The sequence below is a fragment of the Drosophila miranda genome (assembly GCF_003369915.1).
Source record: "Drosophila miranda strain MSH22 chromosome Y unlocalized genomic scaffold, D.miranda_PacBio2.1 Contig_Y1_pilon, whole genome shotgun sequence".
In the NCBI taxonomy this organism is placed as follows: domain Eukaryota; kingdom Metazoa; phylum Arthropoda; class Insecta; order Diptera; family Drosophilidae; genus Drosophila; species Drosophila miranda.
Window position 1 is genome coordinate 27160377 of NW_022881603.1, and position 20148 is coordinate 27180524.

The 20148-nt window shown below is 45.7% G+C and overlaps 1 protein-coding gene across 5 annotated transcripts in view; it reads right to left on the reverse strand.

Annotated features, from left to right (window-relative positions):
- Positions 1–6115: 6115 nt before the first annotated feature.
- The window catches only part of LOC117190098 (hemicentin-2-like), a 155370-nt gene continuing 141337 nt past the window's right edge, over positions 6116–20148 (reverse strand). For 2 of the 5 annotated variants that reach the window (XM_033395184.1, XM_033395183.1), the window contains 3 exons: positions 19111–19410; positions 17601–18001; positions 6116–6916 (listed from right to left, as the gene is read on the reverse strand). In XM_033395184.1, coding sequence (XP_033251075.1) covers positions 6338–6916; positions 17601–18001; positions 19111–19410 — 1280 coding nt within the window. In that variant the 3' untranslated portion in view covers positions 6116–6337. Of the gene's footprint in view, positions 6917–8687; positions 8727–17243; positions 17362–17600; positions 18002–19110; positions 19411–20148 lie in introns of those variants that run through there. The other 3 variants (XM_033395186.1, XM_033395185.1, XM_033395187.1) reach the window with 3 other exon arrangements.

Here is a 20148-nt window from a genome sequence, read left to right on the forward strand (position 1 = left end):
GGGGACATGACCCGTCCTGTTCGTATTAATTGCCTTCTTTGCGGAGCCCATTGATCGCCGTAGAAACTCCTGATACCATTGGCATCCTTTGTAACTGGCCATATGGCTTCCAGAGCAGTGAATGCAGGTTGGCTGTGCATCTAGGGGGCGTGTGCATTGTGAGGTTTGATGATTTTCACCGCATCTGGCACAGTTGTGATGTCGGCGGCAGTATTTGGCTGTGTGGCCGAAATCCTGGCATCGACGACATTGAGCAATCTCTGTGGATTTTCGCATCCTTTCAATCCGTATTTTTTGGCGGCAAAGGGTCTTGACTTGGTAAATTTCGTTAATTTTTGCACAAGGCTTAATATTAATGAAAAAAATATTAAGTTTTTCGTCCTTGTTAGTCCTTGAGCTTGGATTATGGATGTGAAGGACCTCGAAACCCAACATTTTAAAATCGGCGGTAATATCATTGTTTAGGGTGCTATGATGTAGGTCTCTTACAACAATTCTATGAGGCTTTTCAGTCTGCAATTGGTATGTGTGGAATTCTATTCCAATGGCATCGAAACAATCCACAATTGCTCTATAGGTATCACTGTCTTTGGGGAGGATTCTGACCGTTTCCCCCTGGTTAGCTTTGACGACAACGTTATTCAAATTTGCAACGTCCTTTATGACATCAAATAAGTCATTTAAGTTGCTAATATTGACAACTATTTGCGGTGGTTTTGGAGGGCCTTTAAGCTGATTACCAGAGCTCGTTGATTCTCCTTGAAGACACTGGTCTGTATTAACTGCTTCATAAAGGTGTTCATCCAGTTGGTCATTTCCAGCGTCTGCATCTACATTCATCCGAACTTCCTCATTATTACTATCACTTGGGATGTTCGTGTCAAGAATGGAAAATCTGTTGTTGGTGTTTGCCTGTTGGCTTGTAGTGGGGGGCAAGCCCAGGTCCCGGCCGCCGCTCCCTCGTTTAGATTTAGATGACAAAGTCTGATCGTTTTTTCTTTTGCCCGTTCTCCGTTTTTGAGCATCCAGAAGGCGTTCGGCAGCAGTGCGAAGTGTTTTTGCCTCAGTGTCGTCGGGGCATGTGGATATGGAGTTTTCTTGGCTATCAAAGCTTAGTGCAGGGCAGATACTGCTTATTGTAGCAGTTGCCGTGGTGTAGGGGGGGTTGTTGGTGGCACTAGTGAATGTTACTGTTGTTGTGGTTTCTGTGCATGGATAGCGTTCAGCCTCTGAACGATACTCAGAACGAATCTCAGAAGGTAATTTGCCTGATATTAGAAGCATTCTCTCATGATCAGTCCGCTTATTTCTAAGCCGAGAGTCAGATGAACTATTCGCATTCATTATACCGTAGCTGATAAGCGAAGTTTTTATTGCCCCTCTTGTGCGGCTGTGCGCAGACTGAGGGGAATGTCTTGCCCGAAGGGCAGTGAATACAGTTGTAAAAACGTTCACAAATGTGTTTTTTGTTTTTGTCCAATTGCCGACACCGCACAAAGCAGCACCCGAATTTACGATGTATGCTATTTTTAGCACACAAGAGAATGCTCCGCTAAAGCAGAATAAAGAAAACAACTTTGCACAAGCGCGACACAACCGATCTCTATGAAAGTTGATTCGAGACTATCCGTCATAGTGAGTCTCCTTATGCTTCCCCGTTGGTCCTAGTAAAAAAAAATCAGGAGAACTTCGAATGTGTGTCGATTACCGTGGTCTGAACAAACGAATTGTTAAAGATAATTTCCCATTGCCCCATATTGAGGACTGTCTTGAGTTTTTAGAAAACAAGTGCTGTTTTTCCATTATAGATTTGAAAAGTGGGTATCATCAAATAGGCGTAGAAGAAAAATCAGTTCCGTATACATCGTTTGTGACACCGCAAGGACAGTATGAGTACTTGAGAATGCCCTTTGGGTTAAAAAATGGATCCGCTATTTTTCAGAGATTTATTTCGGAGCTCTTGAGAGACTTTATTAGGAACAAAAGCAGTGTACATGGATGATATATTAGTAGCGACTAAAACAGTTGAAGAACACATGGATATATTAAAAAGACTATGCATTCGGTTTAGCGAGCAAAATTTAGAGATAAATCTAAAAAAGTGAAGGTTTGTCAATCGAAACATCGATTTCCTGGGGTATAAAGTTAATCAAAACGGAATAGTTCCTAGTGATTCCCATATTGAGGCCTTGAAAAAATACCCAGTCCCTCAAAATGTAAAAGCACTGCACTCATGCTTGGGATTCTTTTCGTATTTTCGACGTTTCATGTTTTCATTTGCGACGACAGCTAAGCCCTTGGTGCAGTTGTTAAAAGAAGGTGGTCCGTTTCCCATGAATAGAGAACAGGTGAAGACGTTTGAAACTCTTAAGAATGCGTTGGCAAATCCTCCGGTATTAGCCATTTTTAGCCCAAATAGAGAAACGGAATTACATACAGACGCAAGTTCATACGGTTATGGCGCAATACTGATGCAAAGACAAGATGATGGGAAGATGCACCCTGTGTCCTATTATTCCGGCAAAACAACAGAAAGAGAATCACGTTATCATAGTTTCGAACTAGATACATAGGCTATAATTTATGCATTGAGGCGTTTTAGAGCATATTTGGAGCATAGGTCCTTCAAAATAATCACGGATTGTAATTCGCTAGTACAGACGTTAACCAGAAAGTCAATTAGTCCTAAGATAGCACGGTGGTCCCTATAGTTAGAGAACTATGATTACTCCATTATGCACAGACCTGGGGCCAGTATGGCGCACGTTGATGCGCTGAGCAGACAAGATCAAGTGACGAATATGTTAGAGGATGGTTACAGAGTCAAATACGGCTTAAAAAAGTCTAATTTAGAAAAAGATGAGAGTAGAAAGCAATATACAAGGAATAGGGTAAGTAGAGACAACCCCGGAAGTGAGCATAGAGGTACCGTAGAGAACCCTGTGATTAAGTGTAGAGAATTAAATATCAGTAGAGAGCGTAGTAGTACCGTACAGAACCCTGCGATTGAGTGTGGAGAATCAAGTGCAGTAGGAAGTAGATTGGGAAATAGGCGGAAGTCTGATGATAGAGAGAACCTTGGTAGTGATTGTAGAGATAACATAGAGAATAGTGAATATAGGGAAGAGGATGGATCGAAGATTGAAATTAGAGATTTGAGCCAATGTAGAGGAAGCGTTAACGATGTGGTGGGGGGAGTAAAGTACATTAGTAGTAGGAATTCAGATAAAGAGAAAAAATGTTTTGAGGATACAGTAGAGAGGGACAAGTTAGAGTTTCAGGAGGAAAGATTACTAAAATCATTGATAGTTGGGGTAGTAGGTGCAACGCCAGAAGATGTTGATTTGATATTGCAAACAGAACAGATGCGAGACAAGGAAGTAGTTAGGATTCGAAAAATGCTAGAGGATGGAATTGAAGTAGATTTTGAAATGATAGATGGTATTGTTTACAAGAGGAGTTGTGAAAACAAACTATGTTTCTATGTACCAATGTGTATGGAAGAGCAGTTGATAACGCGGTCACACGAAAAACTAGGACATCTGGCCGCAGAGAAGTGCGTGAGTGACCTTTTGAGGCCCTACTGGTTTCCGTCGATGAGAAGTAAAGTGGCAAGGTTCATCAAAAACTGTCAACCGTGTATACTACACTCGATGCCTAAAAAAATCCATAACAGAACGCTCCATAGTATCCCAAAGTCGTGTGTTCCTTTTCATACCCTACATGTTGATCATTTGGGTACGTTGCCGAGTATTAGATCTAAGCGAAAACACCTCCTTGTGGTAATAGATGCATTCACTAAGTTTGTCAAATTGTTCACGGTTAATAGTGCCAGCACGCGGGAAGCGAAGGATGCCTTAAGTAAATATTTTGATTTCTATAGTCGCCCTACTAGGATAATATCAGATCGTGGGACCTGTTTCACCTCGTTAGAGTTCTCTAGTTTTCTGCAGGAGAGAGGGATATAGCACATTAAGGCAGCTACAGGTGCACCGCAGGCGAATGGCCAAGTGGAGCGGGTGAATCGTGTTCTTACTCCTATGTTAGGAAAACTGTCAGAGCCCCTTGAGCAAGCCGATTGGTATAGGTTGATGAGCAAGGTAGAGCACGCTATTAATAACTCCGTTAACAGCAGTACGAAAAAGACACCTAGCACATTGTTATTTGGAATACCCCAGAAAGGACCCGTTGTAGATGAATGAACCGAATACCTAGAGGAGAAGTTAGCGTCAGAACTTAGAGAGTTGGAAACTATAAGAGAAATAGCAAGTGAGAACATACGGTTGTCGCAGAAAAGAAATGAGAAGATGTATGCCCATAAACATAGAGCCCCATTAAAGTATGAACCTGGTGACTATGTAGCAGTCCGGCATGTGGACACAACACCGGGGATCAATAAGAAGTTCGCACCAAAGTATCGAGGACCGTACAGGATCAATAGAGTATTGGATAATGATCGTTATGAGGTTATCGACATTGAGGACTGTCAGTTGACGCAAATGCCATTCCAGCAAGGCTTAAACCCTGGGTAGAGTGTAAGGATAAAACCATGGTCTCATGTTGTTAATCGATGAAATAGTATGTTAAGTAAGACAATACCGAATAAGAAATGTTTAACCAACTGTATGCCTTAGTGTGTAGATCGTGGGCGATCTGTAGTCAGGTTGCCCGAATGTAAGATATGAATATTAGTTTATAAGATTTGAATATTAGTTTAAGATTTACTTATCGATAGTATTATAAGAAATACCAATGTACTCGATATATCGATACTTGTCCTCGACAAGAACAACACACATTCATTCGAATACGACGATCAAGAAAGAAGAACATATAATAAAACCGTGCTATTAAAAGTTTACATATTAAAAGTTTACAGATTAATTTTACTCAAACTAGATGTAGGATTATGAAAATATATATTATGGAGTCGAATATTCTTAGCTTCTAAATCTAAACAAAATTTAATTTATTTTTTTTAATTTTTGTTTTATATGTTTTCCAATTTATAATTCGAGTCACAATTCAGTTTTGTCATTGAAGAAGCACTTTGCATGTTGAGAGGGGGGGATGGGATACATATGTATATAGAAAGATCTTACAGATAGAGCGCTCGATAGAGTTGAAAATTTGAAAATTGTTTTCGGGGCAGGTGGCGGTTGTAGTGGAGACACATTGAACTTTAGTTTGCGCATAGTCCGGCTATGGATACATACAGATCGATCATGCATACATACATATGTATATATATTCATATTCATATTCATATTCTATATAGACTTGATAAAGCTTTTTGTTCGACAACAGATTTTTATAAAATTTCATTTCACATTTAACAAAATATGACGATGATTCGATGCACACAAACAATTACATACATGCATATGTACATATTCCATACTATCATATGGTGCTGTATCTTTCATACCTATGTATCTAGTTTGCGCCTATTTTTAGGTTCCTTTAATGTGGTCTCCTCCGATGTTGTGGTTTTTTTGTGCTATTTATGTATTATATTTATATAGAGATATGCCATTAAATTCTGTAATTTTATTATAATATATTCAGGGGGGATAGTCTTTTCGTAGATTCTTGACTAACTAAGTTCAATTGAGTTTAGGCTACGTTTTAGTGGCTAGTTTAAGTATTAGCTGACCTGCTTCCTAGCCTAATTACACATATACGCTTTATATACACACCTTATCTATTTACGATTTCGCTATACTCGTATCTCGTATCTAAACTAGTTTTTTGTGTTCTGTTCGGGTTTCGTGTCGTGTCGTGTATTTTCACAGGCATAGCTCTTTTGTTCACTGAAGTATTTGCGCACAAAGATCGTTCGGGCCTAACCCCACATTTGGTAAAGGAAGTGGGCCGCATCAAACATTCATTTCTATGGTACAGAAGTAACTTATGCATATATTACTCTTATGTAAATGCTTCTTTTTTCTTAGGTCGGGGCTAAACACTGCTATATCCAGTACATATATATATAGTGTATCCTATAACTATATAGAGTTCTTTCTTATACGGGGTTTTTGCTGCTTGAAGTCGGAAAGTCTTGTAAGAGTTTTGTTCGTTTCGCTTTCGAAAGAGATTTCTTATATATTTTTTGTTTTTATTTAAAGCGAAACCCACGCCAGCGGCAGTTTTATTTCTATAATACAGATTTTTGAGATGCAGTTACCTCCTCGCCACAATTCCTCCTCCACTCCTCCTCCTGCTGCTGCTCCTCTTAGACGATGGTGGTGCGCTCGGCGCCCAGCGCTGTGGTGGTGCACGTACTGCTCCCCCCTATGCAGACTATCTGACATTTGATGTCCTCTTTGGGTAACTCTCAGGAGCTCACCGTCTCGTAGTTCCCCCCGCCGGCCAGCAGCAGTGGCGACTGCACGCACACTGCAGGTGCCACACCAGCCCCCAGCGTGGTGTAGGCGGTCTGGGAGCGGGGCGACGTCAACAGCGATTGGGCGGCGCCGATGGTGATGTTGCCGCTGGTCACCGAGCTGGTCAGCGCCGCCGATATGCCGCTCGTGTGGAGGCTGCCCGGATGGGGCAGCGTGTTGCAGGCACTCGCCCCGCCCACGCCAGCGCCGCCGCCACCGCTGCTGTTGGTCTGCAGCGAACCGTTGGACTGGCCGCCGAGCAGGGGCATGGTGCAGGTGGTCGTGAAGCCGTAGGGCGAGGTGGGAGAGGTGCGCGCCTCATGATGATAGCTGGTGGCACCCACTCCTCCGGGCATGCCACCACCCCCGCCGACTCCCCGGTCGGGAATACGGGTGTAGATATTCGGCGGGGTGCGGGTGGAGAGCAGCGTCGGCGGGGCGGTGTAGACGGGACGCTGGGCGGCCGGGGCACGTTGCGGAGTGTTGTACAGGCTGAAGGCGGGGTTCGTTGTTAGCGACAGTTCACCGTACTGCGGGGGGAGGGGATACAAGAGGAGGGAAAGCGTTGTTAGAGTGTTTAGTAATAATTAAACATAAGAACAAAGTGTTGCTGCCGAATAATTAAAAAATAAAACTTTGATAGTACATACATTTATGGGGCAACAATTCTGATCGAAAAGTTTCGAAAGTGACCCACAAACACCAACAACTTCTAATGAGCTTGTTTAGCATTCGAGAGAGAGAGAGTTGGGGAAAACAACAGGGAAAAACAAGAAAAGCTGAACAAAAGCCAAACATTTTTCAACTTTTGCTGGCGAGTGGACACACAAAAACATTTGCCTCATTAAAATTTGATGGTTTCCTCCTCCCTGGAAAACCAGACAATGATACAAAAATGTCCAGAGTACTGCAGTGGAGTGATGAGGTGGTGGGACTGTGGTGGGTCAACAGCAACTTCTTTAGGGGTGGTGTGGGAAAACAAAGAAACTAATTTGTGTAATTTATTTCGGCTAATTGGAAACATGAATGAGAATCAGGGATCGTGGCAGAACGAAGCTTTAAATACCCTGCAGACTTTTGATCAAACGTTTGGTCAGTACTTCTGGATCTATTGATGGGGAAACTTCAATGGAAGAGGAACTCTTACTCTAATATCAGTCTTCTCTTCCATCCTCTATATTTTTCTCCTGTTCTCTGAATTATTCAAGCTCTAATCATGTCAAGAGTAAGTAAAAGGCTTCTTCCCCTAGCAAATCCTTTCAAGTTTTCCCTTTGGCTTGTGGTTCTCTTTCTTAGCCCTAAATCAATTTGGTCAAGTGTCTATAATGCGTAATGATAAGTTTCGTTACATGAAAGACAAACCTTTCCATTAGGGAAATTCTAGACAAGTTTTTTGTACTCTGTGGTGGGAGAGAGGCGTTGATTAAGGGTTCGAGTTCGTTTTGTTCTTGCAATAGTTCTGGGCGTTCGTTTTGTTTTTGCAATAGTTCTGGGCGAAAAAAGTTTAGCGAATATTCTATACGGACGGTGTGGAGATAATGTTTTTTATCCCCAATCGGCCGACTAATTATTTCGAATTAAATAAAACTCGGCGCAGAAATAAAATTACGATATGTTCTTTAATGCGTGACATCCAAATTGCAAGTGTGGCTTGCCTGCCCTTTACATTGCCGCTCCGATCGCTAAGCGCAGCTTCGCTCGGCCGACGTCGGTAGGCAGACGCAAAGCGGAGATAGCGAAGAGCGAGCTGGCAGAGAGCGTTTAGCAGGGCAAGCAAGCGCAAAGCTTTAACAAACAAATGAGTGACATAGACATAAGTAACAAACAAAATAAGCGGCTGAGGGCCAAGAATTAGGTGCTATTTGGCAAGCAGCTAATCGGCTGGGTTCTGCTCCGAACATTCACCCCCCGTTGGAAGGCAAAGGCTTTCAACAGATCCATCCTGAAGGGGCAGAACCGCTATTTTTCCAACGGCCCTCTTGAAAAGGCCTTTTTGAGTGCGGATGACGGCTACTCTGATGGTTCCATCTTTTCCTGGGATGACGCTCTCAATGCGGCCAAGCGGCCACCTTAATGGTGGCAGCGTTTCCTCCTTGATCATGACGAGCGCTCCTAGCTTGATGTTTGGAGACGATGACCGCCACTTGCTCCGCTCCTGAAGAATCGAAAGATACGCCGTGCTCCTTTTTCTCCAAAACGCCTGCTTCATTTGACACAGCCGCTGCCATCGACTAAGTATGTTGACCCGGAGATGCGCCACATCTGGCTCGTCGAATGCAGCTTTCGGGGCTCCATTGAGAAAGTGGTTTGGCGTGAGCACATCTAGATCATCGGGACTTTCTGTAATTGCATAAAGCGGACGGGAATTTAACAAAGCAGAGATTTCACAAGCCAAGGTCTGAATTTCATCAAGAGTAAAAATGTAGGTCCCGACGATGCGATGAAAATGATATTTAGCTGCTTTAACAGCCGCCTCCCACAAACCCCCAAAATGAGGTGAGCGAGGGGGGATGAATTTCCAGTCGATTCCACTAGAAACGCAGAGATGTGACACAGCCGACGTATGAGGATCGCTGAGGAACATTTGCCGAAGCTCCAAAAGCTCATTTTTTGCTCCTACAAAATTTGTAGCGTTGTCTGACCAGATGATTCGAGGTTTGGGACGTAGACTTATAAAACGCCTTAATGCTGCCAGAAAGGATTCTGTAGATAGATCCCGAACGACTTCCAAATGAGTTGCTTTGGTGCTAAAGCATACGAAGACAGCGATGTAACATTTGATAGGAGGCCTGCTTCTGACTTCCGACTTGTGATAAAAGGGTCCGCAAAAATCAACGCCCGTTGTGTGGAATGCTGGATTAGTCCTTACGCGATCCGCAGGTAAGTTTCCCATGATATGTTCCCTCAGCACTGGCTTCAAACGAAAGCATCTAACACATTTGCGAATGATTCCCGCAACATATTTGCGTCCGCCAATAGGCCAGAATTTTTGCCGAAGCAGTCCGAGCAATCCTTGAGCTCCTGCGTGGAGAAACCTTTCGTGAAAGAAGATAATAATAGAGACAGTGACAGGATGTCCCTTAGGAAGCAGGATCGGGTGCTTCGCGTCGTAGTCCAATTCGGCATTTTGGAGGCGGCCTCCAACACGCAGCAATCCAAAGCTATCCAGAAATGGATTCAGTGAGGCCATCGTGCTTTTTGGGGGTAGGGCCTGTTTGCTGGCGAGGGCCCTTATCTCTTCCGAAAATTGTTGCTGCTGTATTGCCCTTATGAGCAAATGCGTACCATTTTTGATGTCGATTACGGTAAGTTGACCCTTCGACCGCGCTATGCCTTTGTCCTTGAGAATGTAGAATCGATATATGTAAGCAAAGACGCGCTGCATGGATCCGAATGAGTTTTGAAATTTGCAATCGTACGATACATCCCTTTCGTTTGAAACAACCAATGCTGCATGACGACGTTCTGGTACATCGGTCTGCAGGCCCCTCTGAGCTCTCAAGACGCAAGAATGGTGGTCCAGAGATCCAAAGGCTGCTATCCATTAGTTCAGCGGGCGTGGCTCCACGTGATATGATGTCGGCAGGATTCAACTATGTGGGCACGTGATGCCAAGTCATTCCAGCGGTGAGCTCCTGAATCCGCTGAACTCGATTAGAAACAAATATATTAAAATTCAATGGTGATTCTCGAATCCAGGCAAGGGCTATGGATGAATCCGACCAGCAATGTATTTGGCATGGAGCTGATAATCCCTTAACTATGGTGGACACTAGTTCGGCTAATACGAGGGCAGCGGACAGCTCAAGCTTGGGGATAGTCATACTTTTCAAGGGCGCGACTCTGGATTTAGAGCATAAGAGATGACTTTGCACAATGCCAAGAGCTTCCGAACGCATGTATACACAGGCGCCATATGCTGCTTGGCTCGCATCACAAAACGCGTGCATTTCTAATCTGGCTTGCTGCCGAAGCACGTAACGTGGAAACTTAAAGTTTTTAACCATCGACAACTGCGAAGTCAGCTCAATCCAAGTCGTATGTAGATCCTGGGGCAGGCTTTCGTCCCAATTCAATTTTAGGCTTTCGTTCCATAGCGACTGCATAAATATTTTAGCTTTTGTGATGATGGGAGAGATGAGCCCTAGAGGATCGTAGAACCTAGCTAGTGTAGACAGGACCGAACGCTTCGATATTGGGCCTGCAGCGGTTCCGACGTGAGCGAAGCTAAACAGAAGATTGTCCGTGGTGGGATCCCAAACTAGACCAAGCGCCTTGGTTACTTCAGTCCCGTCATGAAAGGTAAGGAACTTTTCGCGATCCGCCTCCGATACGCCTTCCAAAGCAGCGGGTTCATTGGAACACCATTTACGTATGGGAAAACATCCTTTCGAAAGTAGCTCCTTTACCTGCTGACGAATTTTGATGACAGAATCAATGCTGTCCCCTCCAGATATGAGATCATCGACATAGAAATCTCTTCGAACAACATCAGCGCCAAGCGGAAAACGCAACTCTTCATCATTTGCCAATTGATGCATAGCACGAATTGCTAAGAAAGCGGCAGGTTTGGTTCCGTAAGTAACAGTCTCCAACTTGAACACCTGAATCTCCTCCTCCATTGCGCCATAGGATGCACTGCACGTGCGTATCGGGATGGGAAACGCGTACACAGCGGTACATTTTGCAGATATCGCCACACAAGGCGACTTTAAAAAAGCGGAAACGAAGCAGAGTTATCAGAATTTTAGGTTGGATGGTGGGTCCAGCCATAAGCGCATCATTCAGTGATACTCCAGACGCTGTTTTGGCAGATCCATCGAACACTACGCGTAATTTGGTGGTTGTACTATCCTGCTTGTGGACGCAATGGTGAGGCAAGAAGTACTGCGGGAGGTCTGACTGCCGCGAAGCTGGCGACATGTGTCCTAAATCACGATACTCCTGAAGAAACTCCATATATTTTGCCTTAAGCTGTGCATTTTTTGCTAGCTTCCTCTCCAAATTGAGAAATCTACGTAGCGCCTGCTGATACGATTCTCCTAATTCCTCTAGACTGAATTTGGTTGGCAAACGCACGGAGTAAGCTCCGGACTCTAGGCGAATGCAGTTTGTGACGAAATGCTGTTCGCAATGAACATCTTCCTCCGAAATTGATGAGGGCGAATAATCTCCATCGACTTCCCAAAACCGCCTTACAATATCGCACAAATTAGTCTCGCAAGCGGAGATGACAGGGGGATCTTCAACGGCTGCTAGCGCCGCACGGGCTTTCTCAGAGTTTTTAATACTTCCTGACACTATCCAGCCAAGTTTCGTCTTCTGCAATGTTGGCAATTGGTCTGACAGTCGAATCTGTCCAACGCACATTAACTCGAAAAACAAACCAGCACCTATCAACAGATCGACACGCTGGGGCTTGGCGAAATTAGGATCAGCTAGTTTTAGGTTATTTGGCATTGGCCAATCTTTTGCGTCTAGGCCGAAGTTAGGCTGCATTCCTGTGATTGAGGCAGTGATAATTGCAGAGAGGAAACCGCGATAGCTTTCGTCTTGAGATTGCAGGACGATGTCCACAGCCTTGCTGGATGGTAGAATTGACTCTCCAATACCGGCGATTTTAACGTGAGACGGGTGAGGATCTAACTGCAGCTGATTGGCGAGTCTCGATGTTATAAAGTTAACCTGAGAAGCGGAATCTAAAATGGCACGACATGGAATAAGCGATCCAAAACGGCCCCTGACATATACGATTGCAGTAGCTAGCAGCACGTTTTGGCTAGGCAGAGATTTTTGACTCGAGGGGGGAGGGCTAATATATTTGCTTGCTACTAGGGCACTTGCAGGATCATGCTGGGTCGATTCCGTGCTCGGCGACGGCAACTCAGCGTCAGCGCCCGACTGCATGTGGAGCAGTGTGTGATGCTTGGCTTGGCAATTTCTACATGCCCCTGACTTGCAGCGTTGCAATGAATGGCCTTTGTTGAGGCAGTTTAGACATAAATGGCGCTTCTTCACCTCCTTGTATCGAGAAAAAACAGGGAGATCTATAAATGCCTGGCATCGGGATATGTAGTGATCGGAGGATTTGCAATACTTGCATGTTGAGCTATTATGATCGTTAATGGAGGTGATTAGGGTGCTAGGTTTACTTTCTCCCACCTGCTGGCTAGGAATTGTTACCATAGCCGATCCCAAATTTTCCAGCATCCGACATCTCGCTTCCGAAAATGAGGCCATGCTTGACCACCGAGGCAATCCTGACGTCGGCAAGTTCTCTTCCCATTTCTCCTTGGTCTTGTGGTCCAATTTCGTGCCTATGATGAAGATCAGCAACCCATCGGAAATCTCCTGCGGGGTCGCCAAGGTCTGAAGTGCACGCAAGTGCGAATTGATTTTGTCGCAACCAATGCTGCATGACGACGTTCTGGTACATCGGTCTGCAGGCCACTCTGAGCTCTCAAGACGCAAGAATGGTGGTCCAGAGATCCAAAGGCTGCTATCCATTAGTTCAGCGGGCGTGGCTCCACGTGATATGATGTCGGCAGGATTCAACTATGTGGGCACGTGATGCCAAGTCATTCCAGCGGTGAGCTCCTGAATCCGCTGAACTCGATTAGAAACAAATATATTAAAATTCAATGGTGATTCTCGAATCCAGGCAAGGGCTATGGATGAATCCGACCAGCAATGTATTTGGCATGGAGCTGATAATCCCTTAACTATGGTGGACACTAGTTCGGCTAATACGAGGGCAGCGGACAGCTCAAGCTTGGGGATAGTCATACTTTTCAAGGGCGCGACTCTGGATTTAGAGCATAAGAGATGACTTTGCACAATGCCAAGAGCTTCCGAACGCATGTATACACAGGCGCCATATGCTGCTTGGCTCGCATCACAAAACGCGTGCATTTCTAATCTGGCTTGCTGCCGAAGCACGTAACGTGGAAACTTAAAGTTTTTAACCATCGACAACTGCGAAGTCAGCTCAATCCAAGTAGTATGTAGATCCTGGGGCAGGCTTTCGTCCCAATTCAATTTTAGGCTTTCGTTCCATAGCGACTGCATAAATATTTTAGCTTTTGTGATGATGGGAGAGATGAGCCCTAGAGGATCGTAGAACCTAGCTAGTGTAGACAGGACCGAACGCTTCGATATTGGGCCTGCAGCGGTTCCGACGTGAGCGAAGCTAAACAGAAGATTGTCCGTGGTGGGATCCCAAACTAGACCAAGCGCCTTGGTTACTTCAGTCCCGTCATGAAAGGTAAGGAACTTTTCGCGATCCGCCTCCGATACGCCTTCCAAAGCAGCGGGTTCATTGGAACACCATTTACGTATGGGAAAACATCCTTTCGAAAGTAGCTCCTTTACCTGCTGACGAATTTTGATGACAGAATCAATGCTGTCCCCTCCAGATATGAGATCATCGACATAGAAATCTCTTCGAACAACATCAGCGCCAAGCGGAAAACGCAACTCTTCATCATTTGCCAATTGATGCATAGCACGAATTGCTAAGAAAGCGGCAGGTTTGGTTCCGTAAGTAACAGTCTCCAACTTGAACACCTGAATCTCCTCCTCCATTGCGCCATAGGATGCACTGCACGTGCGTATCGGGATGGGAAACGCGTACACAGCGGTACATTTTGCAGATATCGCCACACAAGGCGACTTTAAAAAAGCGGAAACGAAGCAGAGTTATCAGAATTTTAGGTTGGATGGTGGGTCCAGCCATAAGCGCATCATTCAGTGATACTCCAGACGCTGTTTTGGCAGATCCATCGAACACTACGCGTAATTTGGTGGTTGTACTATCCTGCTTGTGGACGCAATGGTGAGGCAAGAAGTACTGCGGGAGGTCTGACTGCCGCGAAGCTGGCGACATGTGTCCTAAATCACGATACTCCTGAAGAAACTCCATATATTTTGCCTTAAGCTGTGCATTTTTTGCTAGCTTCCTCTCCAAATTGAGAAATCTACGTAGCGCCTGCTGATACGATTCTCCTAATTCCTCTAGACTGAATTTGGTTGGCAAACGCACGGAGTAAGCTCCGGACTCTAGGCGAATGCAGTTTGTGACGAAATGCTGTTCGCAATGAACATCTTCCTCCGAAATTGATGAGGGCGAATAATCTCCATCGACTTCCCAAAACCGCCTTACAATATCGCACAAATTAGTCTCGCAAGCGGAGATGACAGGGGGATCTTCAACGGCTGCTAGCGCCGCACGGGCTTTCTCAGAGTTTTTAATACTTCCTGACACTATCCAGCCAAGTTTCGTCTTCTGCAATGTTGGCAATTGGTCTGACAGTCGAATCTGTCCAACGCACATTAACTCGAAAAACAAACCAGCACCTATCAACAGATCGACACGCTGGGGCTTGGCGAAATTAGGATCAGCTAGTTTTAGGTTATTTGGCATTGGCCAATCTTTTGCGTCTAGGCCGAAGTTAGGCTGCATTCCTGTGATTGAGGCAGTGATAATTGCAGAGAGGAAACCGCGATAGCTTTCGTCTTGAGATTGCAGGACGATGTCCACAGCCTTGCTGGATGGTAGAATTGACTCTCCAATACCGGCGATTTTAACGTGAGACGGGTGAGGATCTAACTGCAGCTGATTGGCGAGTCTCGATGTTATAAAGTTAACCTGAGAAGCGGAATCTAAAATGGCACGACATGGAATAAGCGATCCAAAACGGCCCCTGACATATACGATTGCAGTAGCTAGCAGCACGTTTTGGCTAGGCAGAGATTTTTGACTCGAGGGGGGAGGGCTAATATATTTGCTTGCTACTAGGGCACTTGCAGGATCATGCTGGGTCGATTCCGTGCTCGGCGACGGCAACTCAGCGTCAGCGCCCGACTGCATGTGGAGCAGTGTGTGATGCTTGGCTTGGCAATTTCTACATGCCCCTGACTTGCAGCGTTGCAATGAATGGCCTTTGTTGAGGCAGTTTAGACATAAATGGCGCTTCTTCACCTCCTTGTATCGAGAAAAAACAGGGAGATCTATAAATGCCTGGCATCGGGATATGTAGTGATCGGAGGATTTGCAATACTTGCATGTTGAGCTATTATGATCGTTAATGGAGGTGATTAGGGTGCTAGGTTTACTTTCTCCCACCTGCTGGCTAGGAATTGTTACCATAGCCGATCCCAAATTTTCCAGCATCCGACATCTCGCTTCCGAAAATGAGGCCATGCTTGACCACCGAGGCAATCCTGACGTCGGCAAGTTCTCTTCCCATTTCTCCTTGGTCTTGTGGTCCAATTTCGTGCCTATGATGAAGATCAGCAACCCATCGGAAATCTCCTGCGGGGTCGCCAAGGTCTGAAGTGCACGCAAGTGCGAATTGATTTTGTCGCTGAGCGCGCGCAAGCCGATAGCTGAGCCCTTCTCCACCCCTTGCAACCCGAAAATAGCCTTGACGTGTGCCTGAAAATGTAACAGTTTATTATCGAATCGCAACATTAGCAAATTCAACGCCTTGTCGTAATTCTCCTCAGAAAGTTCCAAGGAACGAATCGTATCCAGCGCAGCACCATCTAGACATCCACGAAGATATTGGAATTTTTCGATGATTGGTATACGATGGTCTTTGTGCACCATTGTCGAGAACATCGAGTGGAATTCTGGCCAATCCATGTAGTTCCCCCGAATCGCGGAAGCTGCAACTCGGGCATTCGAGAACGGCCTATACTATTATAGGCGAACAACGACGGGTTCCCCTCGAGAGGATGCCGAGCCGTTGAATTGGCAACATTTACCGTGCGAGCCGCCATCAACTCCCGCGACAGCCTGGACCTAACCTTGACATAAACATTCGAAAAGTCCAGCCGGGCATCATGGGCTAACTGCAGGAAATCCAGCCTTTCAAGGCTCGTTTGAGCGGCATCGAAATCCGCATTCATTCGCTCGATCTGCTCTAAGCGAGCTTGAAGTTCTGCCTCATCTAACTCGGCAAGCTCTCCCTTGGTGAGAAAGCGATCCATGGCCTTTAGTTGGCGCGCGATGGACTCGGCCTTGTGCTTGTAGAAATCTACATCACTCGGCATTGCTGCGTTCGCGACATTGGTAGGCTCAGGTGCTGCCATGTTGAGGTTTTAAAAGAGTCACTCAGCACGACCGAAAAAGACACCCTGTATACGTATAAACGTGGGAACCGAAAGCAAAGGGATTACAGCTAATGCCTTTAGCTATGCGGCTGTGCGAGCTGTCCGATTCCGCTTTGTACTCCGCTTGTGTGTATTAGTGAGTTCGCTGCACTGCCTACCGCACTGCACTGACCGAATTGTCGCGACAGAGAAATTAATAGCCAGCAATGCGTGTATGTAGGTGTATGTAAGTGTGTTTTAGCACCGAATTGTGCCGAAAATTTGCTTGGGCTAGCGAATGTCGATCGCGAATGATTATTAATTGACACTGCAACTCAGAGATCACGTCGGGGTCACCAAATTTTATGTGGAGATAATGTTTTTTATCCCCAATCGGCCGACTAATTATTTCGAATTAAATAAAACTCGGCGCAGAAATAAAATTACGATATGTTCTTTAATGCGTGACATCCAAATTGCAAGTGTGGCTTGCCTGCCCTTTACATTGCCGCTCCGATCGCTAAGCGCAGCTTCGCTCGGCCGACGTCGGTAGGCAGACGCAAAGCGGAGATAGCGAAGAGCGAGCTGGCAGAGAGCGTTTAGCAGGGCAAGCAAGCGCAAAGCTTTAACAAACAAATGAGTGACATAGACATAAGTAACAAACAAAATAAGCGGCTGAGGGCCAAGAATTAGGTGCTATTTGGCAAGCAGCTAATCGGCTGGGTTCTGCTCCGAACAGACGGAATGAAAATTCCGTTCAGGAGGCCTCCAACGCCTCCAACTCTCAATTCTGTACGTTTCTATATGGTCGCCTGAAAGGATGCTGCATTTTTCCATGTCCATGTCGCTATGTAGTTGTCATGTCAGGATGGCTGCTTAACTACATATTATAAGACATATTCCATATTTAAGCATATCTAAATACATATGACACTTACTTCAGCAAAGCTATTTCCTAATACAGATACTAGATCTAGAACTAACTCAACTTCTAACCCTAGCAGGAGGCTCCACCTCCCTTTAAACCCCTTCTGCTTCCACCATATGCAAACGAGAAGCGGATTGAACGGTAGGGAATACTGGAATCCCCAAACAATTGAATCCCATTTGAATTCTCACCTGCTTCCCGAAGGTGGGCGACAGCGATGGTGGCGGCGGCGAGGCGGTGTTAATGCGCGTCGGTGGCGTATACAAAATTCGCTGCGATTCCATATTCAATCGGTCGAAGGCCTTCTCCTCCTGGTGGAACTCATCCTCGCTTGTCGCCTCCTGCGGCACCACATCCGGATTTTTGTCCTCCACGCTGGAATGGCTACCCATATTACGGGATAGCGGCTCGGCGCTGCCCTTGTCCGCCTCGGTGGTGGTGCCATCCCCGCCATTGCCGTGCCGGCGACCGCGCTTGCTACGGAATTTGATAAAGATCACCACACAAATGGCGACCATAATCAACGTGGCGATGACGCCAACTAAGCCGCCCAGAAGCGGCGTCAATTGTACTAGCACAGCCGTCGATGAGGCTGCGGCATGGACAGGAAAAACGGAAAACAGAAAACAGATACGGGGGAAATTGTGAAAAATTGAATGACAACGAGGGGGAACGTTGTGAGTTGCTGCGGACACCGCAACTCTACGGTTATACCCGATACTAAGTCAGTATGGCTCTCCTCCGGAAAACGCCGCTAATATTAAACGACACGACAAAGAGTGCGTGCGAGAGAGACAGAAAATCAGTCTGAGCGTGACGTCGGGCGCTGCGTAGCCACGGCAAATTGATTTGTTCCTATTGGCTATAAAAATGATCTGATCTGATCCAGATTCAGCAATCTGATAGATATGGTCATTATCTATGATTCTGCGTTTTTAGTTTTCTCGAATGTGCAATATTGTGGATGCAACAGATTTTCGTCCTTTGTGTGGGCGGAAGGGGGTGGGGCGAAATTTTGAAACAAACTCGTCTCGGTCCGATATATTAGGAGTGTGGATACCAAATTTGGTTGCTCTAGCTTTTGTAGTCTCTGAGATCTAGGCGCTAATGTTTTACTCTAAGCAAAGCCGCCTATGCTACGTGTGTGTTAGAGAGAGACAGGGCGAGAAAAAATGAAATTGTTTTCTTGATGCTGGCTATAATAATAATACGATCCAATTCAGATTCCGCAGTCTTAAAGATATGGTCATTCTCTACAACTCTACGTTTTTGGTTTTCTCATATCTTTAAAATTGTGGATGCCACAGATTTTCGTCCTTTGTGGGGGCGGAAGTGGCCGGGGCGAAGTTTTGAAATATTTTTGTAGCAGTGACATATCACAGAAGTCTGGATCCAAAACATCGTTGCTCTAGCTCTTATAGTCTTTGAGCACTAGGCGCTGAAGGGGACGGACAGACGGACAGACGGACGGACGGACAGACAGTTAGGGCTCAATCGACTCGGCTATTGATGCTGATCAAGAATATATATACTTTATGGGGTCGGAAACGATTCCTTCTGGACGTTACACACATCCACTTTTACCACAAATCTAATATACCCCAATACTCATTTTGAGTATCGGGTATAAAAAGCGCACGTTGAAAAAACAATGCAACAGCGGGCCATGTGGCAACGTGGCGACACCCGACCGACACTCACCTGTTCGCAACAAAGGCGCTGAAAGCGTCCGGTCCCTCAATCGGTGGGCCACCTTGCTGGGCCCCTGCGCGTTCACGGCCGTCACTCGAATGACAAACACGGAATCGCTCGGCAAACGCTTCACCGTGAGCTCCGGATACTTGTACGAGGCGTTGTGGAGTATCTGGCGATTCAGTTCGTCGTAGATCTGCACATGGAAGTACTGCGGTATGCCGCCATCGTAGCCGGGTGTGCACTGGATTTGCAAGGAATTGGCAGTGGCATTGAAGGCCGTGCAGTTCTTCACCGGTTCGGGTAGGTCTATGAAAGAGAAGAGAGCGATGGAAGGTGTTAGTTATGATTTCCTTCCTTATATATTTCCTTGATGAATTGATTCCCAAGGACTCCATATACTCTTAATTCCCATATTCTTTAAATATTTGAGACTCCAAAGCTCTACGCTTACGATCCTCTTTCCGAAGTTGTTTTCGTTATGAAAATATTTCTATGATCTTCTATTCTTTCATTTTGTATCATCCAGCACAGGATATTTCTCTAATGGAGCTTCAAAAAACCTTTTAATAAGGCCAACCGTTCGCTGAGAGCGAGAAATGGGGCCTGACCCTCAGGTGGACAGTTTCCCTGAAATGGAAATGCATGTTTTCCCTTCAACCTGCGCTGTCGCAAAATCCGAAATTCTCCCTAGTTTTCAGGCCATGGCCAGCGGTGGTTTTATAAATAAATGATGTGCGCTGGCAATTTATTGCATTTGATTATCAGATTATCGCCGAGCGCAGATTGCAGTTTGCTGCAACGGTGCAGCAATAGTGCAACACAGAGGCAGCAGCGGCAGCAGCAGCAATCGCGAAAGGGGAAGCAAACATGCAGATGGCGTTGGTAAACATGGCTTTTATTGCTGTCAGGGACATTCACATGAACGGACTGTCCGCGGATGCTGCAACGTGCGAGACGACATTGCAACGCGTTAAATTGCCACACGGCCATGCCATGACGTGCGCCGTGCCATGCCGTGCCGCGGAGTACTAGTCTGTGGGCCAA